This window comes from Calonectris borealis, chromosome 1, assembly GCF_964195595.1.
Source record: "Calonectris borealis chromosome 1, bCalBor7.hap1.2, whole genome shotgun sequence".
Classification (NCBI taxonomy): domain Eukaryota; kingdom Metazoa; phylum Chordata; class Aves; order Procellariiformes; family Procellariidae; genus Calonectris; species Calonectris borealis.
The window spans coordinates 202,448,866-202,470,386 of record NC_134312.1 but is presented as its reverse complement, the minus strand read 5'-3'; the positions used below and the strand labels follow the sequence as shown (position 1 = coordinate 202,470,386).

Genomic DNA, 21,521 nt, shown 5'->3' with positions numbered 1-21,521 from the left:
TCTTTTATCTTTGGAAGATCTGTAGTTATAAATTGAACCAGATTTTCTCAAATGACTAAGCACTTTTAATGAAAGTTCTACCATGTCTCTACTTTTTTTAAATTTTGGCAGGAAGATGAATGTATTCATATTTTTCAGGATATTTCTTGCCTCTAAGCTATAAAAGCATCTGTAAGGCATTCTGTGACAAACTAGTCTTTGCTTTGAAGGGATGCTTATTACAAAAGCAAGGATTTTTTTTTTGGCAGAGAATTTAGAATAGTTTTTTTCCCTTTTTATGAGGGAAGAAAGGAGGGATGAAATGTTCACATTTATTTGTATTCATGACCATTTAAATTTTATCCGATTCTTCTTCCAGTTTGAAAGACTTCTGTTTCAAGCCAGGGAAGTTTTCCTACACAGATATTTCCAAAGAACCCTAAAGTATGTGTCATGACTCCCCCTGTTCCCTCCCATTTTTTAAAATATAAACAGATAATTTTTGGACTTCTAGTTTGAAATATATGTGTGAGAGGTGGAAAACTTTGTTGCTTCAACCATCTGGTATGCTTAATTGCCTTTGCTGAGCACACCACTTCCATAAATACTGGTGAATATAAAATGCATATGGTATAATGGATAGTATCACAAAATAAGATCATATCATACAGTAAAAATGACTGTACGCAGAGAAGGAAAGAGGAGCACATACTCAGTTTTAAGTGTTAGCTTCAGCAATGGAACCCCGTTCCTGAATGTCGATGTAGAAAGCTTTATGTCAGATGAGCTGAACATATATTTATAGTCTGAAGTTCTAGGACTGATTGTCATGCTAAATAAAAATACAACCACTATTTATATTAGTGTTAAAACCAGAACAAAGAGGATGATGGGTAGAGCATGTTCCAGGTTTTCTCTTAACCGACGTAACGTAATAAATGACTGACGGACAGTTGCATTAACCTGTTTAGAAACCTGAAGTTCTTTCCACATTTAGCATACTGAAAAATCTAGTCTTTCTTCCTGTTCTAGTGCAGAAATTTTGTTTTATGTATTTTATGAGAGTAACTCAGTGTAGAACCAAGAATGAAGCCTGCAGGAGATGCAGAGCACTAAACTTTGGGCACCCAAGCAATTAGATGAGTCCACAATCTTAAGGTGTTTCCATTCCTTTTTGTGTAGGGAGAATTTGGTATCCCTGAAAGACATTATCTGAGTGTAGCTGAGTAGGAAGCTGCGCAGGCAGGCTACATTAGCCAGGACGAAAATGCAGAGGACAGAAATGGGTGCTTGTGGGCATTGGTCTTGGTATTGGCATTGGTGTCTCCTCCCAGGACTGCTTATGCATTTTGAAGTAGACAAACTTGGGTAAAAATCAACAGAGGTATTGGGAGCCACATCCAGGACTAGGATTTTTCCTCTGCCCCACCCAAAGGCACACTTTATTGCAACAGTATGACCAGCTCCTTCTGGCCCTGTGAATTTTGTATTGTTAGCTTCATGGCTGCACAACTTCAGTGGAAGACCTGAAGACCTCTTCTCCAGTCTGGAGCTAAGGCACTCTGGAAAAATGGCTTTGAATCAAACCAAGGACAATTGGCTTCCCAATTGCTTAGTATGGTCTCTAACCCCTAGACTCTTACATAGAAAGCGCAGCATAGGTTTTTCTGTCATATGTTTGAACCAAAACAATGGAGTCTGACCTGCTTTCTGATCTCAGTATAAGGTTAGATATGATCTAAATTCAGAAAGTGGTTAAGATCCCTCTGGGGACTTAGGCACAGGAAAAAGTAGCTCATGAAACCAAGTGAAAAATACAGTGGCATCCTTAGCTCTACACAGAAGTTAAACCTAGGCAGTCTAAAACTCTACTAACATCTACAAATTTCAGATGTGTGAATATTCAAGCAGCCTAGAATACTGTAGACTGTATTGTTGAACTAAGACAAGAGTATTTCACCCGGCCTCACCTTAAGTTCCTAAGTCCTTTTGTGGATCTTTGCCTATATTCACAGACATGGTCACTGGCAGAGAACAGGTCTTCAGAGTGGTGTCTTGGCACTCAAAGCACGGTGATTGTGATAGCTACACAGTCTGCTTTAAAACAGCATTTAATTTTGGTGATTCACAGCCATGGTGCTTATAAAAATATTATTCTGATCTCTTCCCCTCCTCTTCATTTTCGTCTGAAATTGATAAATATTATATCATGTTCTCTATTCTGTTATCTGTCATAGACCACAAAATAATCTCAAAGCAACACCAGATTTGGTATGTGTAAATCTCAAATATTCATTTTCTTTGTCTAGTTAGAAAATTGTTATACAAGAAACAATCTAACACTGAGGTAAACTTTATGAAGAAATCATAACACTGTTTTAGTATGTTGCAAATGCTCCTTTAGAATAACTTGCACTGACTCATGGAAGATCTTTTGTGGATGACTGGTTCCTCATAAAACTTTGGTAACTAGGTCCCAGCTGGAACATGAGCAGCACTGCGCTCTTCCTGATGATGCAGTACATCAAACAAATCCCCTAGACGCTCCCCATTACAGGCTCAGCATCTGCCTGGTGGTGATCGTGGGGACAAAATTGTGGGAACCAACGTTGTAGATCAGAGTCACTGTGAAAAAGGATATGTAAATACAAGAAGAATACATAACTAAGAATGTTTGCGAGTGCATAAGTGTCTTAGATTTCACAGCTTAATTCCTATTTGAATTCTTGCATTGTAAGTGGGTGATTTTCTCCATCCGGTACAGTTACAGATCTTCCCTTAAAGGCTTTTTCCTGTGGCAACTGCATACTGAGTCTCTGTCATCAGGCTGAGGTACAAGTTCCATTCCATCCCGTATTTCAGGTTTGCTGGCTTGGCGTTTGGCATATTTCTGAAATATGTAAACAACATTTAAGAAGGCTATAAGCACCAACGTATAATTCATGAAACTGAATTCTCCTCCTCCCTTCCACTCACAAGCTTGCCTTTATCCAGGCTCCTTATGTCATTGTTTACAACCTGTTTACAAGGTGTCTTTATAACACACCTACTAATAGGCTACATTGCCTCTGAAAACCTCCTTTAATGTTTTCCCCTGTGCTATTATTAATGGTAATTTGAATATTGTCATTATTTGTGCCTCTAACCACTTTATGCAGATAATGCTGTCATTTTTGTACACTAAACAGTTCTAAACTTTGTGTCAACCTGTGGCTGCTGAAGCAGAGATCTAACTCTGCAGAGCAAAACAGGAAAAAGGAATTAGTACTTTCAGAGAACAGAAACGTCTTTCACTAGAGATTTGCATCTCCTAGGGAAGCAATGACTATTTGGCCTGCCTCACCTCTTACCACTTTACTAGCCATACTTCCGGAATTTCTTTTCCATGTATTCATTGTTTCGTAATACAGCAGAGTAGCTCATGAGGGGGTAAGTATGAAGGGAAAAAAGAATAAATTTGTGTACAGATTATCTCCTACATCTATTAGAAACGACATACCAAGTGACACTGAAAACAGGTCTGACTGTGGGGATGGGGGCAAAAAAACCAAAATCTCTGATTCTGTAAAACAACTATTATGTCAGGTTGCCTCTTCAATGATGAAGCAAGTTTTAGCAAAGCTGTTCACACTGATCTCCTGTGAATAATATGAACCGTGCCTGCTACTGATACAAGGACTGAATATGAAATTTATAGCATTGGTAGCAGTAGCAGTTGGGGGAAAGTAATAAAGTGATCTATTGTACTAACCTGGAGCACTTTATAATAATAGCAGTAAAGCCTGTGAGGCTGAAGTAATTCTCTTGCTATTAATTGTCCTTCTTTAGCAATTTTTCTTGCTTCTTCATCATTTTCCTGGAAAATTGAGATGAAACAAATGAATAATAGAGCAATCAGTGAGTTATCAAAGCCTGGCTGGCATTAGAAGTTTTATTAAAGGGGCTATTCAAATCTGCAACTTTAAGCGCAATTACTGGTAGACTGCAAAGGCACGCTAAATTGCAGATTTTTTTAAAATACTGGATTGCTTTTATGGTCACAACTGATACCTTAGGGCTATCAATAACAACTTTCATGGATAATTGTACAATTTTTGAAAACTCAGTTGATTACTGCTCTACTGTTTTGTCCAAGCCACAAGCCTCTTCAAAATCAGGTCTGACATCTCCCAGACATACTTAGTTTTACAGAAGACAAAGCCACAGGTGTTGTCCTCTTGTATGCAATGCAATTCAATGTCTTCCTTTTAAAAATAACTCTGCTTGAATGCGTGTACTTACTCTCAAGTTTTTTAGGTCTATATTTCAAAGCTTTCAGTATTCTCATCGGGTGCTTTATGAAGAACTACAGTACTCTCGGAACAGAAACTTTTCATATGTTTTTAACCTAATAGCTAAACTTAAAGCACAAATGGTGTTTTCAGTCACACAATTATATTGGTTTGTTTGGTTACAGAATCCCAGCCTCTCATTCTGAGCATGTTAGAGAGCAGCGATTTTTTGTACATTCAAACAGAACATGCAATGACTTCTGTTCTAGTCAGGATCTAAAAAAAGCGATAGAATTAATTAAGTAGTATTCAGGATTCTGGGCGTTTCTTTGAAAATTACCTGCATTAGTCAGTATATTAAGGCTCTGACTCATGAAACACTTCTGCACATACCTAAAATGAATTCTTAAATATTTCCCTGAATAGAGATGGTTACTTGAATTAAGGTCTTCCCATCTTATACTAATAACAAAATGTACTTCGTGTATCCCAGGATCTCAATAAAGTTCATGCAAAATATGTATGTGGAAATATAAAATGAAGAGAGTATTAAGATAAATTGTTTACATATTTGTTTATCACTTTGAACTTGAATTAGTAAGGGAACTTACCTTAGCCCATTTTATTTTCTCTAGCAAGTCCTCTAAGTTTCTCTTAACTGGAACATAATGTTTCCAAGGTTTTAATCCAATATAAAAGTGTTCATAGTACTGGGAATCTTGCTTCAATACTAGGCTGTCACCGAGCAAGAGGTATGGAAACCTATAAGCTGCTACTGTCCCGTCTACATTCACTTGGTATTTGTACTACAATATGAAGATAGAGGAAAAAAAGGTCAAACGTTTTGAATCGGAATGGGAACACTGATGTATAAAAGACTATTTTCACAGGCAAGACATAATTGTGTTTATTAGTTCTCATCTTCAAACCTGTTTTAGTGTTAAGCAGGTGTAGTTTCCAGGTGTTCTGGATAACATAATGGAAAAAAGATTTGTTTTCAACCCAAGACTGACAGTCAAGAACCTTTGTGTCACATGAACTGCCTGATGGGTATTCTATTAAAGTGTCCTGGGATAGAGCAAGGGGTGGAGCTAGGAAGGAAATAAAACTGATCTATACTTAAATTCAAAAAGAGTAAATTTATTCTGACTTAAAATTATATTATTATGTAGAATAATCTGAAACATACTAAAAGTAACTGTACTGCTCTGGCAGATGCTCTTGGCTGTTACAGCATTTCTGATATATTAATCTCTGGAACAGACTTCAATTGCCATATATTATAATTGCTTTTTCAAGGCCTCTGTCCCCTTTACTTTTTATACCCCTGTTCCAGTGGAATTTGTGTGTTAAACTGCAACAAAAACACCCATCTATTTTTCTAAGTTGTTACTACAAGGACTCTTTCTGACATCCATAATGTACTTGCATACGTTATGCATAACTTGTTTTCATATTTACCCCAAATAAAAGAAACCTTGATGGTGAGAAATAAAATTTCTCAATCTATTTAAAAAAAAAAAAAATCTCCAAGAACTCTCTCTCAGGGACTCCACAAAAAAAGCGTAGTGGCTTTCTTTAGAAGCTATGATTTTGATTACAGGTGGACTATCTACTCCGCATGGACCAGTGTTCCTGGTGTAGCATTAAGTGTTTTGTTTACTGAATGGAATTAGCAAAAGTAAGCCTTGTCTTTTCAGTTGGTAAGAATTTGACAGAAAAATTAATCCAAAACTATAATTTGCTTGCTACCTTAAAGAAGTCAAAGAAGCCCATCAGCTGAACCTTTCCCAGCTCTTTTTCTTTTTCTCTGAAGAAGAAATATCCTGTTATTCCAGCATCTAGTAGTTCTGGATTTTCCTTGGATAACTTGACAAGATGGAGACGTTCTTCTCGGCTGTCTCGACCTCTAAATAAAGCTCGCTCAGTTTTGTTTTCCCAGAACGGGCCTATGAGCATTGAGCGATAAGGTAAAAGCAAACAGTAATGAAATATTTATGAGATGTTTAGTGCAAATAAGGAACTTGCTATGACAGTGGCATTACGCTTAGAGACATGGTAAAACAGGCATGATTTCTTGTAGTGAATCCACAATCACTTATTAATCACAGGGCTTAAACTCCCAGTTCTGGCTTGAATTTTGGGATGAGAAACTGAGCCACTTAAAAGAGGAAAATCAGAGAATTGCTTTTCCACTCAATAAGTTTATATTTAAATAACCTGAATATCTTGAAAGCTACATAAGGTATTATAATCAAATTATGTAAGTAAAATACTAATAATTAAAATAATTCCCCATCCATAAAGCCTGCCACAATAACCAAAATTTCTTTAGTAAAATCCACTTCTGTTACCCAGCAATTTAGTTAGGTCTTTGAGGAATCACTTAATGATGACTTAAAAAGGAAAAAAAATGGCTATACTGTGCCCTTAGGATACTTAGCAAGAGGCTGAAAGACTTCATCTCTGCTTACTGCCTGCTTTTAAAAACATTAAATATGTCCTTCTTCATCCTTCTGCTGGAAATTTTCTTAAAGGACCTACTAAAGTGGAGTAGGCTCTTATCATCTCCTAATTGCAGCTGTACTAAATTAGTAAAAACAGAGTGCTTCAAACTGATAATTAAAATATTTAATTTAAAAATTAATAAAAGAGAAACTGTGAACTAATCAAATAAAAAGAAATACCTCCTCACTCAAGTTTTACTCCTTAGGTATTGTTCATGCCATTTGTCTGATCCCTAAGTATTCTTGAATTTCCTGGGGAGGAGGAAGACACCTGTCAGTAAAACTGACTCTTCCTTCAAAGCTAGAAAAACAATTCAGAAGATCCCACTCTGAGGTATTTTTTTATACAGACAATATTTTCTTATTTGAAAGAGGCTGCAGCATAGTACTAGTTTACTTTCAGGAATCAAATTCATTTTTATGTAAACAGAACATTGGGCCACGTCACTGTCAGGAAAATGATTACTAATTGATTAGAAGGAACATATTCAAGTCCTTCACTGAGGAGAAAGGCCTCTTAATTATATTTACTTTTCTTTTGACAGGTTACAGTAGCTATCTTCTGGATACCTTTGAGTTAAAATTCACCATTGTAAACTGGACTTCTCAAATTTTGGCTCTAAATCCAGATTAAACACCTGCTTAGTAGCAGTGTTGAAAGTGTTTACAACCTGTAAAGACTAACCTGCTCGTATTAAGAGACCTCCTAAGGCACTTGTGAACTGAAGACTTTAACACATTAATTGAATGCAACTTGCTTCTTTGATGGAATTTACAAATTCTTTTTTCAAATCCACAATTTCTAAATTACCTGTATTTCCCTGAATTGAAAGGAGATCATTTGTGACTCCACGTAGGGTTTCAAGAGTCGAGTGGGTTACATCATACGTTGGAAGGACTAGATCTCTTGAATCCACAGAGCCACACCATGAAATGACAGGTATAGGACCAGGTGTATCATTAGCTTTCCGATACTCAACTGGCCAGTCTCCAACATTAAGATAAAACTCCACATCAGGAAGATGAACCTAAATGTATACCCAAGAAAGGATAATAATTCAAAGATAGAGGTTGTTTGTCACTCTTACATATATTCCTCAGTTCCCTTATGTCATGCAGAATCAATAAATTGATTAACTACTAGATAGTTAATAGATTTAGCTGAGCTTAAGGTATGAATTTCAAGTTTCTGCCCCGCAAGGAAGTATGAATGGAACACTCACAGAGGCCAGGAAAAGGCTCGCAGAGTCGGGCCTTAGCCCCTGTAACTTTCCTAGCAATTTCATTACTGTCAAGCTCAGCCCCCAAACATTATCCCTAAGATACACTGTCATTCTGATGAAAAAACAAAAGTAGAATCTTACTTCAGGAATTACAAATCTGAAGATACAACAAATGCAGTATTGCCATAGTAGAACGTGACTTAATAGTCTTAAATGATTGAAACTGATACCTTTCTTGCCAGTGACAGGAACATTTCATCGGAAAACATTTTGAAGTCTGTATACTTCCCCAAGGAGCGACGGTAGATGCGATTATTGAGAATAGTGTAATGAACAATAGCACCTCTTGTTTGACTGAACTTTGTTGGGATTTCCTTAAGCATTCGCTGAAGGTCAATGGTGGGAAAAGAAATGAAATCCTTTGTAATCTGAGGTTCTTGGGATGGACAAGACATAACGTTCTGCCAGATCTCAGGGTCTTCTTCAGGACAGTCACAATATTCATGATAAACTGGTCCTGCAGAAAACAAAGCACTGAGAGTCTATATTTGTGATTCTACATCAATCACAATTTGCCAAACACATGGGCATATAAATGTAGACATTACAGTGGCTTGACATTTTTTATTCCAAGTTTTCTAAAGTTTTCCTGGGAAACCATCCTCCCTACAACATTTACAGGGTTTAGCAGTGTAATTGGGAAAACAGCAACATTCTTCTCGTTTCAGAAATCAAAATACTAGATTTTTTGTTACCAGGGTGAAATTCATCTGCAAAATGAAGCTCCATTATTGTGCTACCTGCCAACCACATAGGGTATTCAGAATTGTTCTAACTGTCCATACCTACCAAAGCTCAGGTATTACACTTTCAATTTTAGCCTAATTCAGAACTTGGATACCGTAGTCTTTACCTCTGGCATAAGGTGTTTTTTTTCATAATCAACTATTCTTTTTGTCCTTTTGAAGCAGAGAGCTTAGGTATAAGCAAGAGCCTCGTAGAGTGTGAAAAAAGCCCTTATTTCATGGACTTCTAATCAAAACAGGTTCTGTCCTGTGTCATAGTTTCATGGCTGCTGGTAAATGTGCACCAGCAAAAAAAAGGCATACTACTACCTTGAGGACTCAGGACAGTTTCATTTCAGTTTGAAGACATCTCTAAGTTTGTATTTAGGAAATTTTATTAAAAAAAATGACCAAATTCTGGTTAGAAGAATTAGTGATGAACTGAAACAAGACTCTCCAGAGAAGTATCTTTATATTATCTTTTTCTTTGCTAAAGAGCTGTCTATTTGAGAGCAAGAGAAGGAAGTTAAAGAAGCAGATCTGGAATGAGAGAATAGTTTGCCTTGTTTTCCCTGCTTTTAAATAGTTCTTCCATAGTAGACCTGCACTGAATTAAACTGGGCTAATGGAAAGAAAGTCAAATATTGTCTAGTTAAAGAAATATTGTCTTTGTTATTATGAAGAATCACACATTTCAGAAATCACAGCCAATTGAATTATAAAGTGTTGTGAACAACACAAACTTCTTGCTTTTGCAGGTAATATTTTCTATTTTAGATAAAAATAACACAATGTTTAAGTGATTACCTGCTTGCAAAAATACAAGCATTGCTCTCTTATTCCCTACCAAATCTGAAGAGATCCATTTCCTTATGTAAGAGGGAAGAGGAGATGTCCAAACACGCATCACCTTAACATCAGAGGCCATAATCTACATGCTTATGCATCTAAGTCCTGTAACTTGGCAATGTCACTGCTTACTTCTCTGTATAAGGAGAGCATTTGTGAGGAGATTACATGAACAAGGGCAAACCAACCTCTAATTTCCCACCTCTTCCTCTAGCAGTAAATTAGTCCATAGCATTTCTGTAGCTACCATCATACATTACATTAAATCAAAAAAGTACCCTTACCTTTCAAAATATAAGGAGACTGAGCTACATGCTGATCACCATAAAATATCTCAATTTTTAACCCTTTTCTGACACTCCCATACATCCGATACCGCATAAGAAATGTGCCATCATTTCTATCCAAAGGGCGAGGGGTGTAAATTCTGGTGACTTCTTCTGGAGAAAGTGCTTTAATTACCACTTTAAATTGTGTTCTTCCTGAAAAGAGGAAAATAAAAACAGATACAAGCACTTTAAGCTATTAGAATCACATATATGAAATAAAGGTGAGAGCAAACTACTGGATTAAGTCCAATTTAATTTAACTTTGCACTAGAATTTTTTTTACTATACCAAGTTGGTAAAATTAATTTCCAGTGATGGAAGATCATCCTACTAAATTTTCTTGATCATCACATACCTAATAAATGAAAAACCTGTGGAGATAAAGATGGAGATAAAAAGTTAAATAATGATTACAAGATAGAAGGAAAGGCTGACAGTATTTTGAAGCAAAGATTAGGTTTAATACTAAGTTTTCAAGTTAGTGCTCTGAGGAATAACCATTTCCTCTAAAGTAAGAAAGATAGGAAACCAAGTTAAAATAACAGTAGAAAAGAATACTTGCCAGCTTGTGGAAAGGCAGTTGCAGCATGCAGGAGTCAGATACAAATTGTTCACCTTTGGGCTGCAGCTGACTGTCTTGCAAATTTAAAGTCCCAGCTACTGAAAAGCAGGGATAAGAGAATGATAGTAGAGATATTTCCTGGACATCTGTCTGACCTGTGCTTAAAGATCACCAGAATTTCATCATTAATACACTGTGACTTTTTAACTGGGCATGGAATATTTTGTGGACAACATGAGTATGCATAAAATAAATCTGTTATATTCCCTTATTTCTGTCACTAATGGTCATGGTCAACTTTATTCTTCAAAAAAGAGGGGGACAGATTATTCACAAAATGTTTAGTCTAAGCATTGCAAACCAAACAAATGTAACGAATGTTACCACAAAGTAGTATACAGAAAGAAATTAAACTGAAAAAACCCAGATAAAATCAAGATGTTACTAATATTCGAATGTGTCCCAATAGCACTAAATGATTGAGATGTTACAGTTAATTCTATACAATCCATATTTTAACATACTTTGCATCCACAAATGAATCTACTGATGTGGTAAGTACAACAGTTGTTTAACGATCAGTCACGTCTTCCTTAGAGCACTGGATCTTGAAATTGGATTCAAGTCAACTACTGTGCAAGAGTCTCCAGATTAAATTAGGCAGTGTCCTTATAGTTTCAGACATGTATTTCCTGACACATCATGCCTCTTCACAGAGAGAACAGTTACCCTGAGTAACTTGGATTCTTCCAGATATTGTTGTCAGAGTTGATCCCTCAATCAATAAGCATATGGTCAGCGTCTGTGAGCAGAATCATCTCTCATGGCTGAACACACCCCCTCTTCTGCTTTGTGTTCCAATGTAAGAATATAAAATGTGGATCATTTGTAATCATCCCTCAGTTTTCTTACTATTCAAAGTTCATGCCAGCTGTAGATGCCAAGAAGCAAGTCAGAATACCTTCATTTGACAACATATTGAAGAAATAAAATGAAGCAAGCATTCATTCCTTCACGGATACCAGTGTGGCAAGCAGCACTCCCACCAACTAAGGAATGCAGAATATTGTCTTCAGTAGCTAGCAGATCTATAATGAGAAGCCCTCATTTGATTAAGTACCAGTCCAGAATGATTTCCAGAAGTGCACTTCTGATTTCTCAGAAGTAAAGGAATGTTAAGGTTGCTCCAGATACGTGGTACTTCCTTTTCAGAGGAACGATGAGTGGACACCTCTCTGCTTGCTTAGGTGGTAGGCTGAAGACACATTAGCAGTACAGTTATGCAGTGTGACATTTCCCTGGGCAAGTATAAGTTTAGCTCAAGCTACGCGAATAGACTTAAACTCCAGAACAATTTCTATGAATGGTATATTAGTTTAGATCTAAGACTGTCACAGCTTGGGATCTCTACAGCTTGGATCTATGTGAGTAGAACTGATTCAGATTGGCTCCCAATTTGGGAGCTCCTCAACTTGTTCTGGTGTATCTGCAAGCAGAGTCATCATCAGAGAAGAGGCAGAAAAGTATAGTTTTGCCCTTTTGTGTATTTTTGATATCTAGCTACTGATTACCTTTCAAGATGGCATAAACAGAAAAAAAATAGAAAAAAAAATGGTAGAAATAAAATGATAACATAAGAATGGCTGTATGATCATAGGCCATAAATTGACCTTTAAACCAAAGGTCCACTCAGTATCTTGCACCTTACTGTCACTAGCAGAGACGTGCAAGATGGTAAGGACAAAGAAATTACAGAGGAATACTTCTGAAATTACTGTCTTCCCCTTCTAGAAATCTCAACAAAAGGATTTGAAAAATCACAGCTTGTATACACATAATTTCAATAGCTTTCAGTGAAGGTTTTCCATGACTGCTTAATCCCCATTTAAACATTCTGGTATTTGTTGCATCAAAAGCATCCTAAGGCAGTTCTTTTTCCAAAATGTGATTACATATTACAGAGAAGATGTTTGTTTTAAAACTTCTGTCTGATAACACAAGAATTACAGGCATCAAAGGAAGTTCTGGGAAACAATGAATTTTAGTTCCCCATTTGTTTTCTCCTCCTTGAATAAGCCTGAATTCTGTAGCCAGTTTCAAAACCATCCATGAGTCAGATATCCAGAACTATTGAGAGAAGTAGTCAGGTTCTTTCTAAATATATCCTTCAGCTCTCCTTTGCTCTGTGCAAGATTATGTTGTACCATGCAACACTTGGTAATAGAAACATAATGGAGAAACACAGAATAACAAGAATCACAGAACTGTTGCGTTTGGAAGTGACCTCGAAATCATCTAGTCCAACCCCCCTGCTCGGGTCAGCCAGAGCAGGCTGTCTAGGACTGTGTTCTGTTGAGTGTTGAATACCTCCACAAATGGAGACTCCACAATCTCTCTGGGTAATCTGCCTCAGTGTTTGACCACCTTCACAGTGAAAAAACATTTTCTTGTGTTCCGATTGAATTTCACGTGACTTCTTCCAGTCTTCAGGAACCTCTCCCATTTGCCGTGATATTTCAAAGACGATCAAAAGTGGCCTCGCAATGACGTCAGCCAGCTCCCTGAGTACTCATGGGTGCATGCCATCAGGCACCACAGGCTTACGTTTGTCCAGGTTTTTAAGTGTTCCCTAACCCAATCCTCCTCCACCAAGGGTAAGTCTTCCTTGTGCCTTCCTTGTGTGGAATTCCTGAAGGCTGATCTTACCAGTAAAGACTACGGCAAAGAAGGCACTTCAGTACCTTTTCTGTGTCATTTGTCACCAGGTCCCCTGCCGCATCAGCAGCAGGCTCACGTTTTCCCTAGACTCCTGTTGCAGTTGATGTACTTGTAGAATCCTTTCTTGTTGCCCTTTCACATCCCTCACCAGATTCAACTCCAGATCAGCTTTGGCTTTTCTAACCTATCCCTGCACAATCAGACAGCATCTCTATATTCCTTCCAGGTCAGCTGCCCCTGCTTCCACCACATGTACACTTCCTTCTTCTGTCTGTGTTTAGTCAGAAGCTCCTTGTTCATCCCTACAGGCCTCCTGCCATCTTTCATTTCCTGCTGGTAGGGATGGACCATTCCTGAGCTAGGAGAGGCAACCCTTGAGTATCAGGCAGCTGAGAAGGCAACAAGGAAAGACTTCCTCTTCAGAAGAAAAGGATTATTTTAATTTTTGCTCTTCACAACGATTCTGATGGAATTAGACTTCTCTTGGATTTGGATTATAGAGAAAATGAATAAATGCCAACTAGGATGATGTTGCAAATGCTTGATCCACTGTGGTCAAGACTTGGGAACAGTTTTATTAAATGAGAAGGACAATGTACCCAGGTCTAAGACAGTTGGGACAGCATTTTATTAATTTCCTCTTGTGTGATCCATATTTTTATGACCCAAGTATCTGCTTTTCACTCTACCAGAGTGAAGAGACTTCAGAGACTCTGAAAACTCTGAATCTAGGGCCAGCACAAACACTAAGACTGTGGTAAGTCTTTTGAAAGGCTTAAGAAGAAAACATCAGGAAGTTGGTTTCCTCATAGTCTTCTGCATGAGGACAGTGTGGAGCTGTAGTCCAAATAAGAGGAAAGACACATTTCTCCAAAGGTGAGTAACAATTTCTGTTCCTCATTCAACCAAATACTGCCACAGGTCTTAATGCAGGAGTGAGCCCCCTCCTTTTGAATTTGGCAATGGATTCCATGAATGACTCTCCCAAAGGAATGGACACCTCTGCCTCTAAGGTTGCCAGGAAAGGGGAACCTCAATCCATCCCACTCCTACCAGTTTGATGCCAGTGCCAGCAATAGATGCCCAGAGCCTGGAGAAGGATCATAGGTCAGCAGAAAAGCACCTGAAGAGGAGCACAAAGGAATTCCAGCCACTCCAGTCAGTAAGACAGCTTCATCGGGGGCCCAGCTTAAATGCCTCTATGCAAACACACGTAGCATGGGGAATAAACAAGAGGTGTTGGAGATGTGCGCACATAGCCTGCAGGGCTATGATCTTATTGGCATCACGGAGACATGGTGGGATGGCTCCTATGATTGGAGTGTTGGAATGGAAGGATACAGACTCTTTAGGAAGGACAGGCAGGGGAGACGAGGAGGGGGTGTCGCCCTCTATGTCAATGACCAGCTGGAGTGCATGGAGCTCCGCTTGGGGATTGATGAGGAGTGACTGAGAGCTTATGGGTCAGGATTAAAGGGAGGGCAGGGACAGGTGACATTATAGTAGGGGTCTGCTACAGGCCACCCGACCAGGAAGACTGAGTGGATGAGGCCCTCTATAGACAGATAGGAGGAGCCTCACATTCATAAGCCCTGGTCCTCATGGGGGACTTCAACCACCCTGATATCTTTTGGGAGGGACAACACAGCAGGGCATAAGCAATCCCGGAGGTTCCTGGAATGCGTTGATGATAACTTCCTTCTCCAAGTGATAAAGGAGCCAACGAGGAGAGGTGCTATGCTGGACCTTGTTCTCACCAAGAAGGAGGGCCTGGTGGGGAATGTGAAGGTCAAGGGCAGCCTTGGCTGCAGCAGCCATGAAATGGTGGAGTTCAAGATCCACCATTAGGGCATCAAGGAGGGCACACAGCAAGCTCACTACCCTGGACTTCAGGAGAGCAGACTTTGGCCTCTTCAGGGATCTGCTTAGTAGAGTAGCATGGGATAAAGCCCTGCAGGGAGGAGGGGCCAAGAAAGCTGCTTAATATTCAAGGATGACCTCCTCCAAGCACAGGACCGATGCATCCCAACAAAGAGGCAAAAATGCCAGGAGGCCTGCATGGATGAACAAGGAGCTCCTGGACAAACTCAAACACAAAAAGGAAGCCTACAGAGGGTGGAAGCAAGGACAGGTAGCCTGGGAGGAATACAGAGAAATTGTCCGAGCGGCCAGGGATCAGGTAAGGAAAGCTAAAGCCCTGATAGAATTAAATCTGGCCAGGGACGTCAAGGGCAACAAGAAAAGCTTCTATAGGTAAGTCAGGGATAAAAGGAAGAATAGGGAAAATGTGGGCCCTCTTCAGAAGAAAACAGGAGACCTGGTTACCCGGGATACGGAGAAGGCGGAGGTACTCAATGACTTTTTTGCCTCGGTCTTCACTGGCAAGTGCTCAAGCCACACCGCTCAAGCCGTAGAAGGCAAAGGCAGGGACTGGGAGAATGAACTGCCCACTGTAGGAGAAGATCAGGTTCGAGACCATCTAACAAACCTGAAGGTGCACAAGTCCATGGGACCTGATGAGATGCATCCATGGGTCCTGAAGGAACTGGCAGATGAAGTTGTTGAGCCACTGTCTATCATATTTGAGAAGTCATGGCAGTCCGGTGAAGTTCCCACTGACTGGAAAAGGGGAAACATAACCCGCATTTTTAAAAAGGGAAAAAAGGAAGACCTGGGGAACTACAGGCCAGTCAGTCTCACCTCTGTGCCTGGGAAGATCATGGAGCAGATCTTCCTGGAAACTAGGCTAAGGCACATGGAAAATAAGGAGGTGATTGGTGACAACCAATGGCTTGGTAACATTGGCTTCACTAAGGGCAAATCATGCCTGACAAAATTGGTGGCCTTTTACGATGGGGTTACAGCATTGGTGGATAAGGGAAAAGCAACTGATGTCATCTACCTGGACTTGTGCAAAGCATTTGACATTGTCCTGCATGACATCCTTGTCTCTAAATTGGAGAGGCATGGATTTGATGGATGGACCACTAGGTGAACAAGGAATTGGCTGGATGGTCACACTCAAAGAGTTGCCATCAATGGCTCGATGTCCAAGTGGAGACCAGTGACGAGTGGTGTTCCTCAGGGGTCAGTATGGGGACTGGCGCTGTATAACATCTGTGTCGGCGACATGGACAGTGGGATTGAGTGCACACTCAGCGAGTTTGCCAACAACACCGAGCTGTGTATTGTGGTCAACACGCTAGAGGGAAGGGATGCCGTCCCTTGACAGGCTTGAGAGGTGGACCCGTGTGAATCTCATTAAGTTCAACAAGGCCAAGTGCAAGGTCCTGCATACGGGTCAGGGCAATCCCAAGCACAAACACAGGCTGGGCAGAGAATGGATTGAGAGCAGCCCTGAGGAGAAGGACTTGGGGGTGTTGGTTGAGGAGAAGCTCAGCATGAGCCGGCAATGTGCGCTTGCAGCCCAGAAAGCCAACTCTATCCTAGGCTGCATCAAAAGAAGTGTGACCAGCAGGTTGAGGGAGGTGATTCTGCCCCTCTACTCTGCTCTCATGAGACCCCATCTGGGGGGTCTCATGCATTCAGCTCTGGGGCCCCCAACATAAGAAGGACATGGACCTGTTGGAGTGAGTCCAGAGGAGGGCCATGACAATGATCGTGAAGACAGGCTGAGAGAGTTGGGGTTATTCAGCCTGGAGAAGAGAAGGCTTCGGGGAGACCTTATAGCAGCCTTCCAGTACCTGAAGGGGGCCTACAAGAAAGCTGCAGAGGGACTTTTTTACAAGGGCATGTAGTGATAGGACAAGGGGTAATGGCTTTAAACTGAAAAAGGGTAGATTTAGATTAGATATAAGGAAGAAAATCTTCACTATGAGGGTGGTGAGGCACTGGCACAGGTTGCCCAGAGAAGTTGTGGATGCCCCATCCCTGAAAGTGTTCAAGGTCAGGTTGGACGGGGCTTTGAGCAACCTGGCCTAGTGGAAGGTGTCCCTGACCATGGCAGGGGGATTGGAACCAAATGATCTTTAAGGTCCCTTCCAACCCAAACCGTTCTATGATTCTATGATAAATGTCACTGCCAGTCACAACCATCGTTTTCAACTCGCTTAAAAGCAGACGACTTACTTAAGCCAAGTATCCTCTCCCTATGACTATCACCTAGTATTAGCTGGATGAAGAAGCCTTCAAATTCAGAGCATGTCATGAGGTAGGATCGCAGAGAAAACAGTTTTCTGTTGGTATTACATCTTTGTTTCTTTCTACCCATTTTATAAAACAGCATTTTAACCAGGTATAGAGATTTCCTACCAGAGAAAACAAAGTTTTCATAAAAATGAGTGAATATTGAGAAATCACAAGTCAAATAACTACTGAATTTGATCTCCTTGTCCTCACCTACAGGAAATACGTAAGTGCGTCTTGGTTCCCAGCTGGTTATGTACTTACCGCTCTAGAGACATGAGGAGCTCCGGACCTACCCAAAGGATATGTTAGTTTTAGTTTTAGTTGGTGGCAGTTTAGACGCAGGAAGCATTTGATAAGGGAAGAGTGACCCGATAACAAAGCTCTCCGGGAAAAGGCTAACCCCACTAAAAGGCAGGGGGAAGAAAAGGGAGGTTGAATGTTTAATGTAAGTACAAATTATTCACTGGAGGCAACAGGATTTTTGTTTATGATTTACAACGTTCGTTGCGTAATGGGTCCAAGGCCTAAGTACTACTGCAGTATTTAATTATAACAGCTTTTTGCTGATTTCTTTTTATAAAATTGGAGGAAGGTTACCATGGTACTTTCACTCACGTTTTTCTGTTTCTCTCAATCCAAAGAAATGATAAAAGAAAAATGTGTCCTTGTTGAATTGTCACCACTAGTACTTCTGTGTTATCCTGAAAACCTGCCTGGGCCAACATTTTAAGTACAAAATAATTTTCCAGTCCTGAAGAGAGACTAAAATACAGACACAGTCAAAATGGGATATTTTAAGAAATCCATATGATGAAACTTGCTTTATGCATTTTTTTTTCTCTTGTGTAGCTTGCAAAAGAGGTATTCCATGCATGGATGAACGAGTGAAGAAAGCAGGGATGGAAAGAGAGAAAAGGTAACAAGGTATTGATTTATGCAAATTGTTAGAGAAGAACAAAAAACCCAGTCACCCTATTTCTGACATGTATGCAGAAGAGAAATTAAAAGATCTGAAAAGAAGGTTTTTTTCCTCAACTGTTTTACTGAAATCGTTGCTGGTTACTTTCGCAGATGGAAATTGTGAAATCGATAGCGTTAATAAAGAGGCAGCTGAACAAAACAGGTTCACTTGGCAAAATGGGCTCCTTTGAATAGCATATGCTTTAACAGAGTCGGATGTGAGGGCGTATATCCAGGAACAAAGAAATACTGGTCGTGGTAGAAAGTCTGTGTGACCATCACAAAAGCCCAGGCATCGCGGTCAACAAAAGACCTGAAGGGAGGTCCTGCAATAGACGTGCAAAACGAAGGTGAGCGTAACCGAGATGCACTCTGTTTAGCTACACTGAAACGAATGCTGGAAGAAGTGTGCCACTTCTTTTTGAAAGTATTTGGTAAAACCTGCAAGAATACCTGGGAGGCCTTGAAAATACTCTTTAGCAGAGTGCCTAGATCATCTGAAGAACAGCTGATGGTCATGGTCAATCGTACATAAAGACATGGTGGGCAGTTGTTAAACCTAGGGGAAAACCTAGCAGAAAAGAAGGATCCAAAGTCTCCGAAGTATCCAAAGAAAAAATATATGCAGTTTATATTAAAAGTAAGTTCTATGCTTTTAGCAGTAATTTTTTAATCTTTGGAATAATTTTTCTAGGGAAAGAGTGAATTCCGCATCATTTGACATCTTCTTAAAAAGACGGGTCAAAGAGTTACAGCCTGTAGGTCGAAATTACTGTGTGCTCAGTGGTGCACATAAATTCTGGTGATTAGTCTTGACACTCAGAAAACTCATCTGGATTTAAAATCTACTCATTATCCTATATAAGTTTCATACTGGATACCAGTAAGTACTGACCTACTTGACTGAAATTCTAATCCACACAAACCACAATTTAATAGATTTGGACAAATTTTACAAATGGGAAGCCTTAACTGCAGCTCTCCTGCTCTGATCACAGTATTCTTGTTTGTGCAACGGAGGTGATAATGTGGATTTATTTAGCTATCCCAGCAGGGATATTTTCAGATGTATTTGTATTGCAAAGCAGTGCCTTAATAAATATTATTAATTGCAATTCTTACTGACATTTTACAAAGAGAATTTGAACATTTAAAATCATTTGAGAAATGAAATTTATAGCCTGTGCCTATATGAGTACATTAAACAGTGCTCATTCACTGGAATGATCAACTGTACCGCTAAATTGTTAAAGGTTCCTTGGCATTCTCCTAAATAATTCTTGGCATGGCTCAGCAGTTAGCACGGGCCAAGCCAACAGCTCTTCCCTGTCGGCAGCACTGCCTTGGTTTGGAGGCTACAGAATGTCATGGTACGAATGGAGACCACTCCATGCCAAATGGCATCAGGACCTGGAAACATTCCAAAGATGTTGCATTTATTAATATAAATACTAACATACACGAACACACTGAGGTCAAAACTAGGTTCTCAGTACCCACGTCCTATCAGCTTATCTTGGAGGATTTAAACTAGCATGAGAATCCAATTGAGCTTCACACCTTTTTACCTTCAGCAACCTGTTGTTTGAACCCAAGGCTCTCCCTGTGCGGCTGAAATCAGCCTCCGCTTCACTGGCAGTGAGCGTGCAGTTGCATTCTTCAGTGCAATTACAAAGCTGCGCTGCAATCCAACACCAAGTTGCAACAGCAGCTGGAGAAAGTCCAGACCTGAAGTAACCGGCGTTCTGTCAGACTGAAGACATAACCTGTATAATATATGTCTGTTCTTTAATTTCACAAGCAGCAGCGTTCTAACTACAAGATACGAAGAGGCCGTGCATACTTGGTAGATATCCTCTCAGCACCATCTATATGAATAGTAAATAATACAGAGCAAAATAATTAGCTCTGCCCTATATAAATTAGCAACACAGGATTTTCACCAGGGTGGTTATTTCAGGGTTATCTTAATTATGAAATCCGCGATGCAAAAATTATTTTTATTCAAAATTAAAACTATTAATACAGAGCATGTGGAACTAACTTGCAGCAGAAAATAGCTGACTGGCAGCATACTGCTGGACCGCGAGAACAAATCCCAACTCCCACCCTCAGGAGAAGTGTCATGGGACGGTTTGTGCTTGTGCTGAGTAAACAAGAGATGAAAATTGCTCCATCTTAATGGAGCGGCAGTAGGATAACGGAGCCCAGAGTGTTGTGCTTACCGAGACAGAAATTTTAAGCAACTGGTGTGTGTGCAGCATTAAAAATAATTACATTAGCACTTCTGAGCAGGGTGCCGGGATTTCTTGACATCCACTAGCTCCAGGAGCACTGGTTTATTTGGAGCTTCCTGGTTCGTTGCTGTAAAACACGTACTGTTAGAGGAGGCTGCGGGTGAGACGCAGAGCTCTACGGAAGGAGGCACTCAGCTGTACCAGAAGAAAAGAGGGGTCTGACCGTGTGCCCCGCTCACTACCGGACCTGCGTGTCCCGGGCGATGCGAGGCCGGGCGGGATGCTGAGAGGGGCGGGGGGCAGCCAGGGACCGGCGACGGCACCGCGAGCGCTCGGGAGGGGGGAGGAAGGAAGAGGGAAAGGGGAAAAGGGGAAGAGGGAGGGGGAAGGGCAGCCCCGACCACCTCCTCCGAGGAAACGGCAGCCCCGGGCAGGGTCTCCATCCCGCGCCCCTGCCCGCCCACGAGCACACGCACGGTACCTGGCGGGGAGCGGGAGAAGTTGTGCCCGGCCGCGCTGACCGCCTGGATGCAGAAGTACCGCACGGGCAGGGTGAGCCCCGCCTCCAGCCCGGGGCCCCACGCCAGGCTCCGCTCGGCGCTAACGGGGTCCGCCGACTCCGCCGCCCGCAGCAGCGGCAACGCGGCGCCCAGCAGCAGCAGCAGCGGCAGCAGCCCGCGGCTCCCCATCGCCCCGCCGCCGCCGAGCCCCGCCGCGCCGCGCTGGCCGCGCCCGCTCGGAGCGGGGGGCCGAGGCTTCCTCCAGGCCTGCGCGGACCCGCGCCCGCTCCCCGCGGGCGGCCGCTGCCTGCTCCCCGCCCCGCGGGGCGGCCCGCCGGAGCCGGGGCCGGGGCCGGGGCCGGGGCCGGGCAGTGCCGGAGGGAGGCGAGGGAAAGGCCGGGCTGGCCGCGGGCGGCTGAGTCCGGCGCTGCCCTCCCTCCTCCTCCGCCTCT

General features: G+C 41.2%; 1 protein-coding gene across 4 annotated transcripts; it reads right to left on the bottom strand.

The window, feature by feature from the left end:
- Positions 1–678: 678 nt before the first annotated feature.
- On the bottom strand, positions 679–21,307 carry POGLUT3 (protein O-glucosyltransferase 3). Of its 4 annotated transcripts, XM_075140031.1 has the most exons (9): positions 21,051–21,113; positions 10,502–10,603; positions 9,899–10,092; positions 8,211–8,497; positions 7,569–7,785; positions 6,003–6,199; positions 4,862–5,056; positions 3,731–3,835; positions 679–2,869 (listed from the first exon to the last, which is right to left on the bottom strand). In XM_075140031.1, the coding sequence occupies exons 3-9, from the start codon at positions 9,993–9,995 to the stop codon at positions 2,744–2,746; spliced, it is 1,224 nt and encodes a 407-aa protein (XP_074996132.1). In that variant the 5' UTR covers positions 9,996–10,092; positions 10,502–10,603; positions 21,051–21,113; the 3' UTR covers positions 679–2,743. The 4 variants fall into 4 exon arrangements, with proteins under 4 accessions (XP_074996132.1, XP_074996130.1, XP_074996133.1 ...); XM_075140029.1 differs by lacking the exon at positions 10,502–10,603 and having other exon boundaries at positions 9,899–10,096; positions 21,051–21,307; XM_075140032.1 differs by lacking the exons at positions 10,502–10,603; positions 21,051–21,113 and adding an exon at positions 18,786–18,994 and having other exon boundaries at positions 9,899–10,096.
- Between the last annotated feature and the right edge of the window lie 214 nt (positions 21,308–21,521).

Bases quoted from the DNA above. Each gene is read 5' to 3' on its own strand.
- POGLUT3 (XM_075140029.1), bottom strand. From the start codon at position 21,258: ATGGGGAGCCGCGGGCTGCTGCCGCTGCTGCTGCTGCTGGGCGCCGCG. The intron at 8,498-9,898 runs GTAAGGGTACTT...TGTTTTCTGCAG, and splicing joins GTCTCCTTATATTTTGAAAG to GACCAGTTTATCATGAATAT. The intron at 2,870-3,730 runs GTTAGTACAATA...TACATATTTCAG, and splicing joins ATTATTATAAAGTGCTCCAG to AAATATGCCAAACGCCAAGC.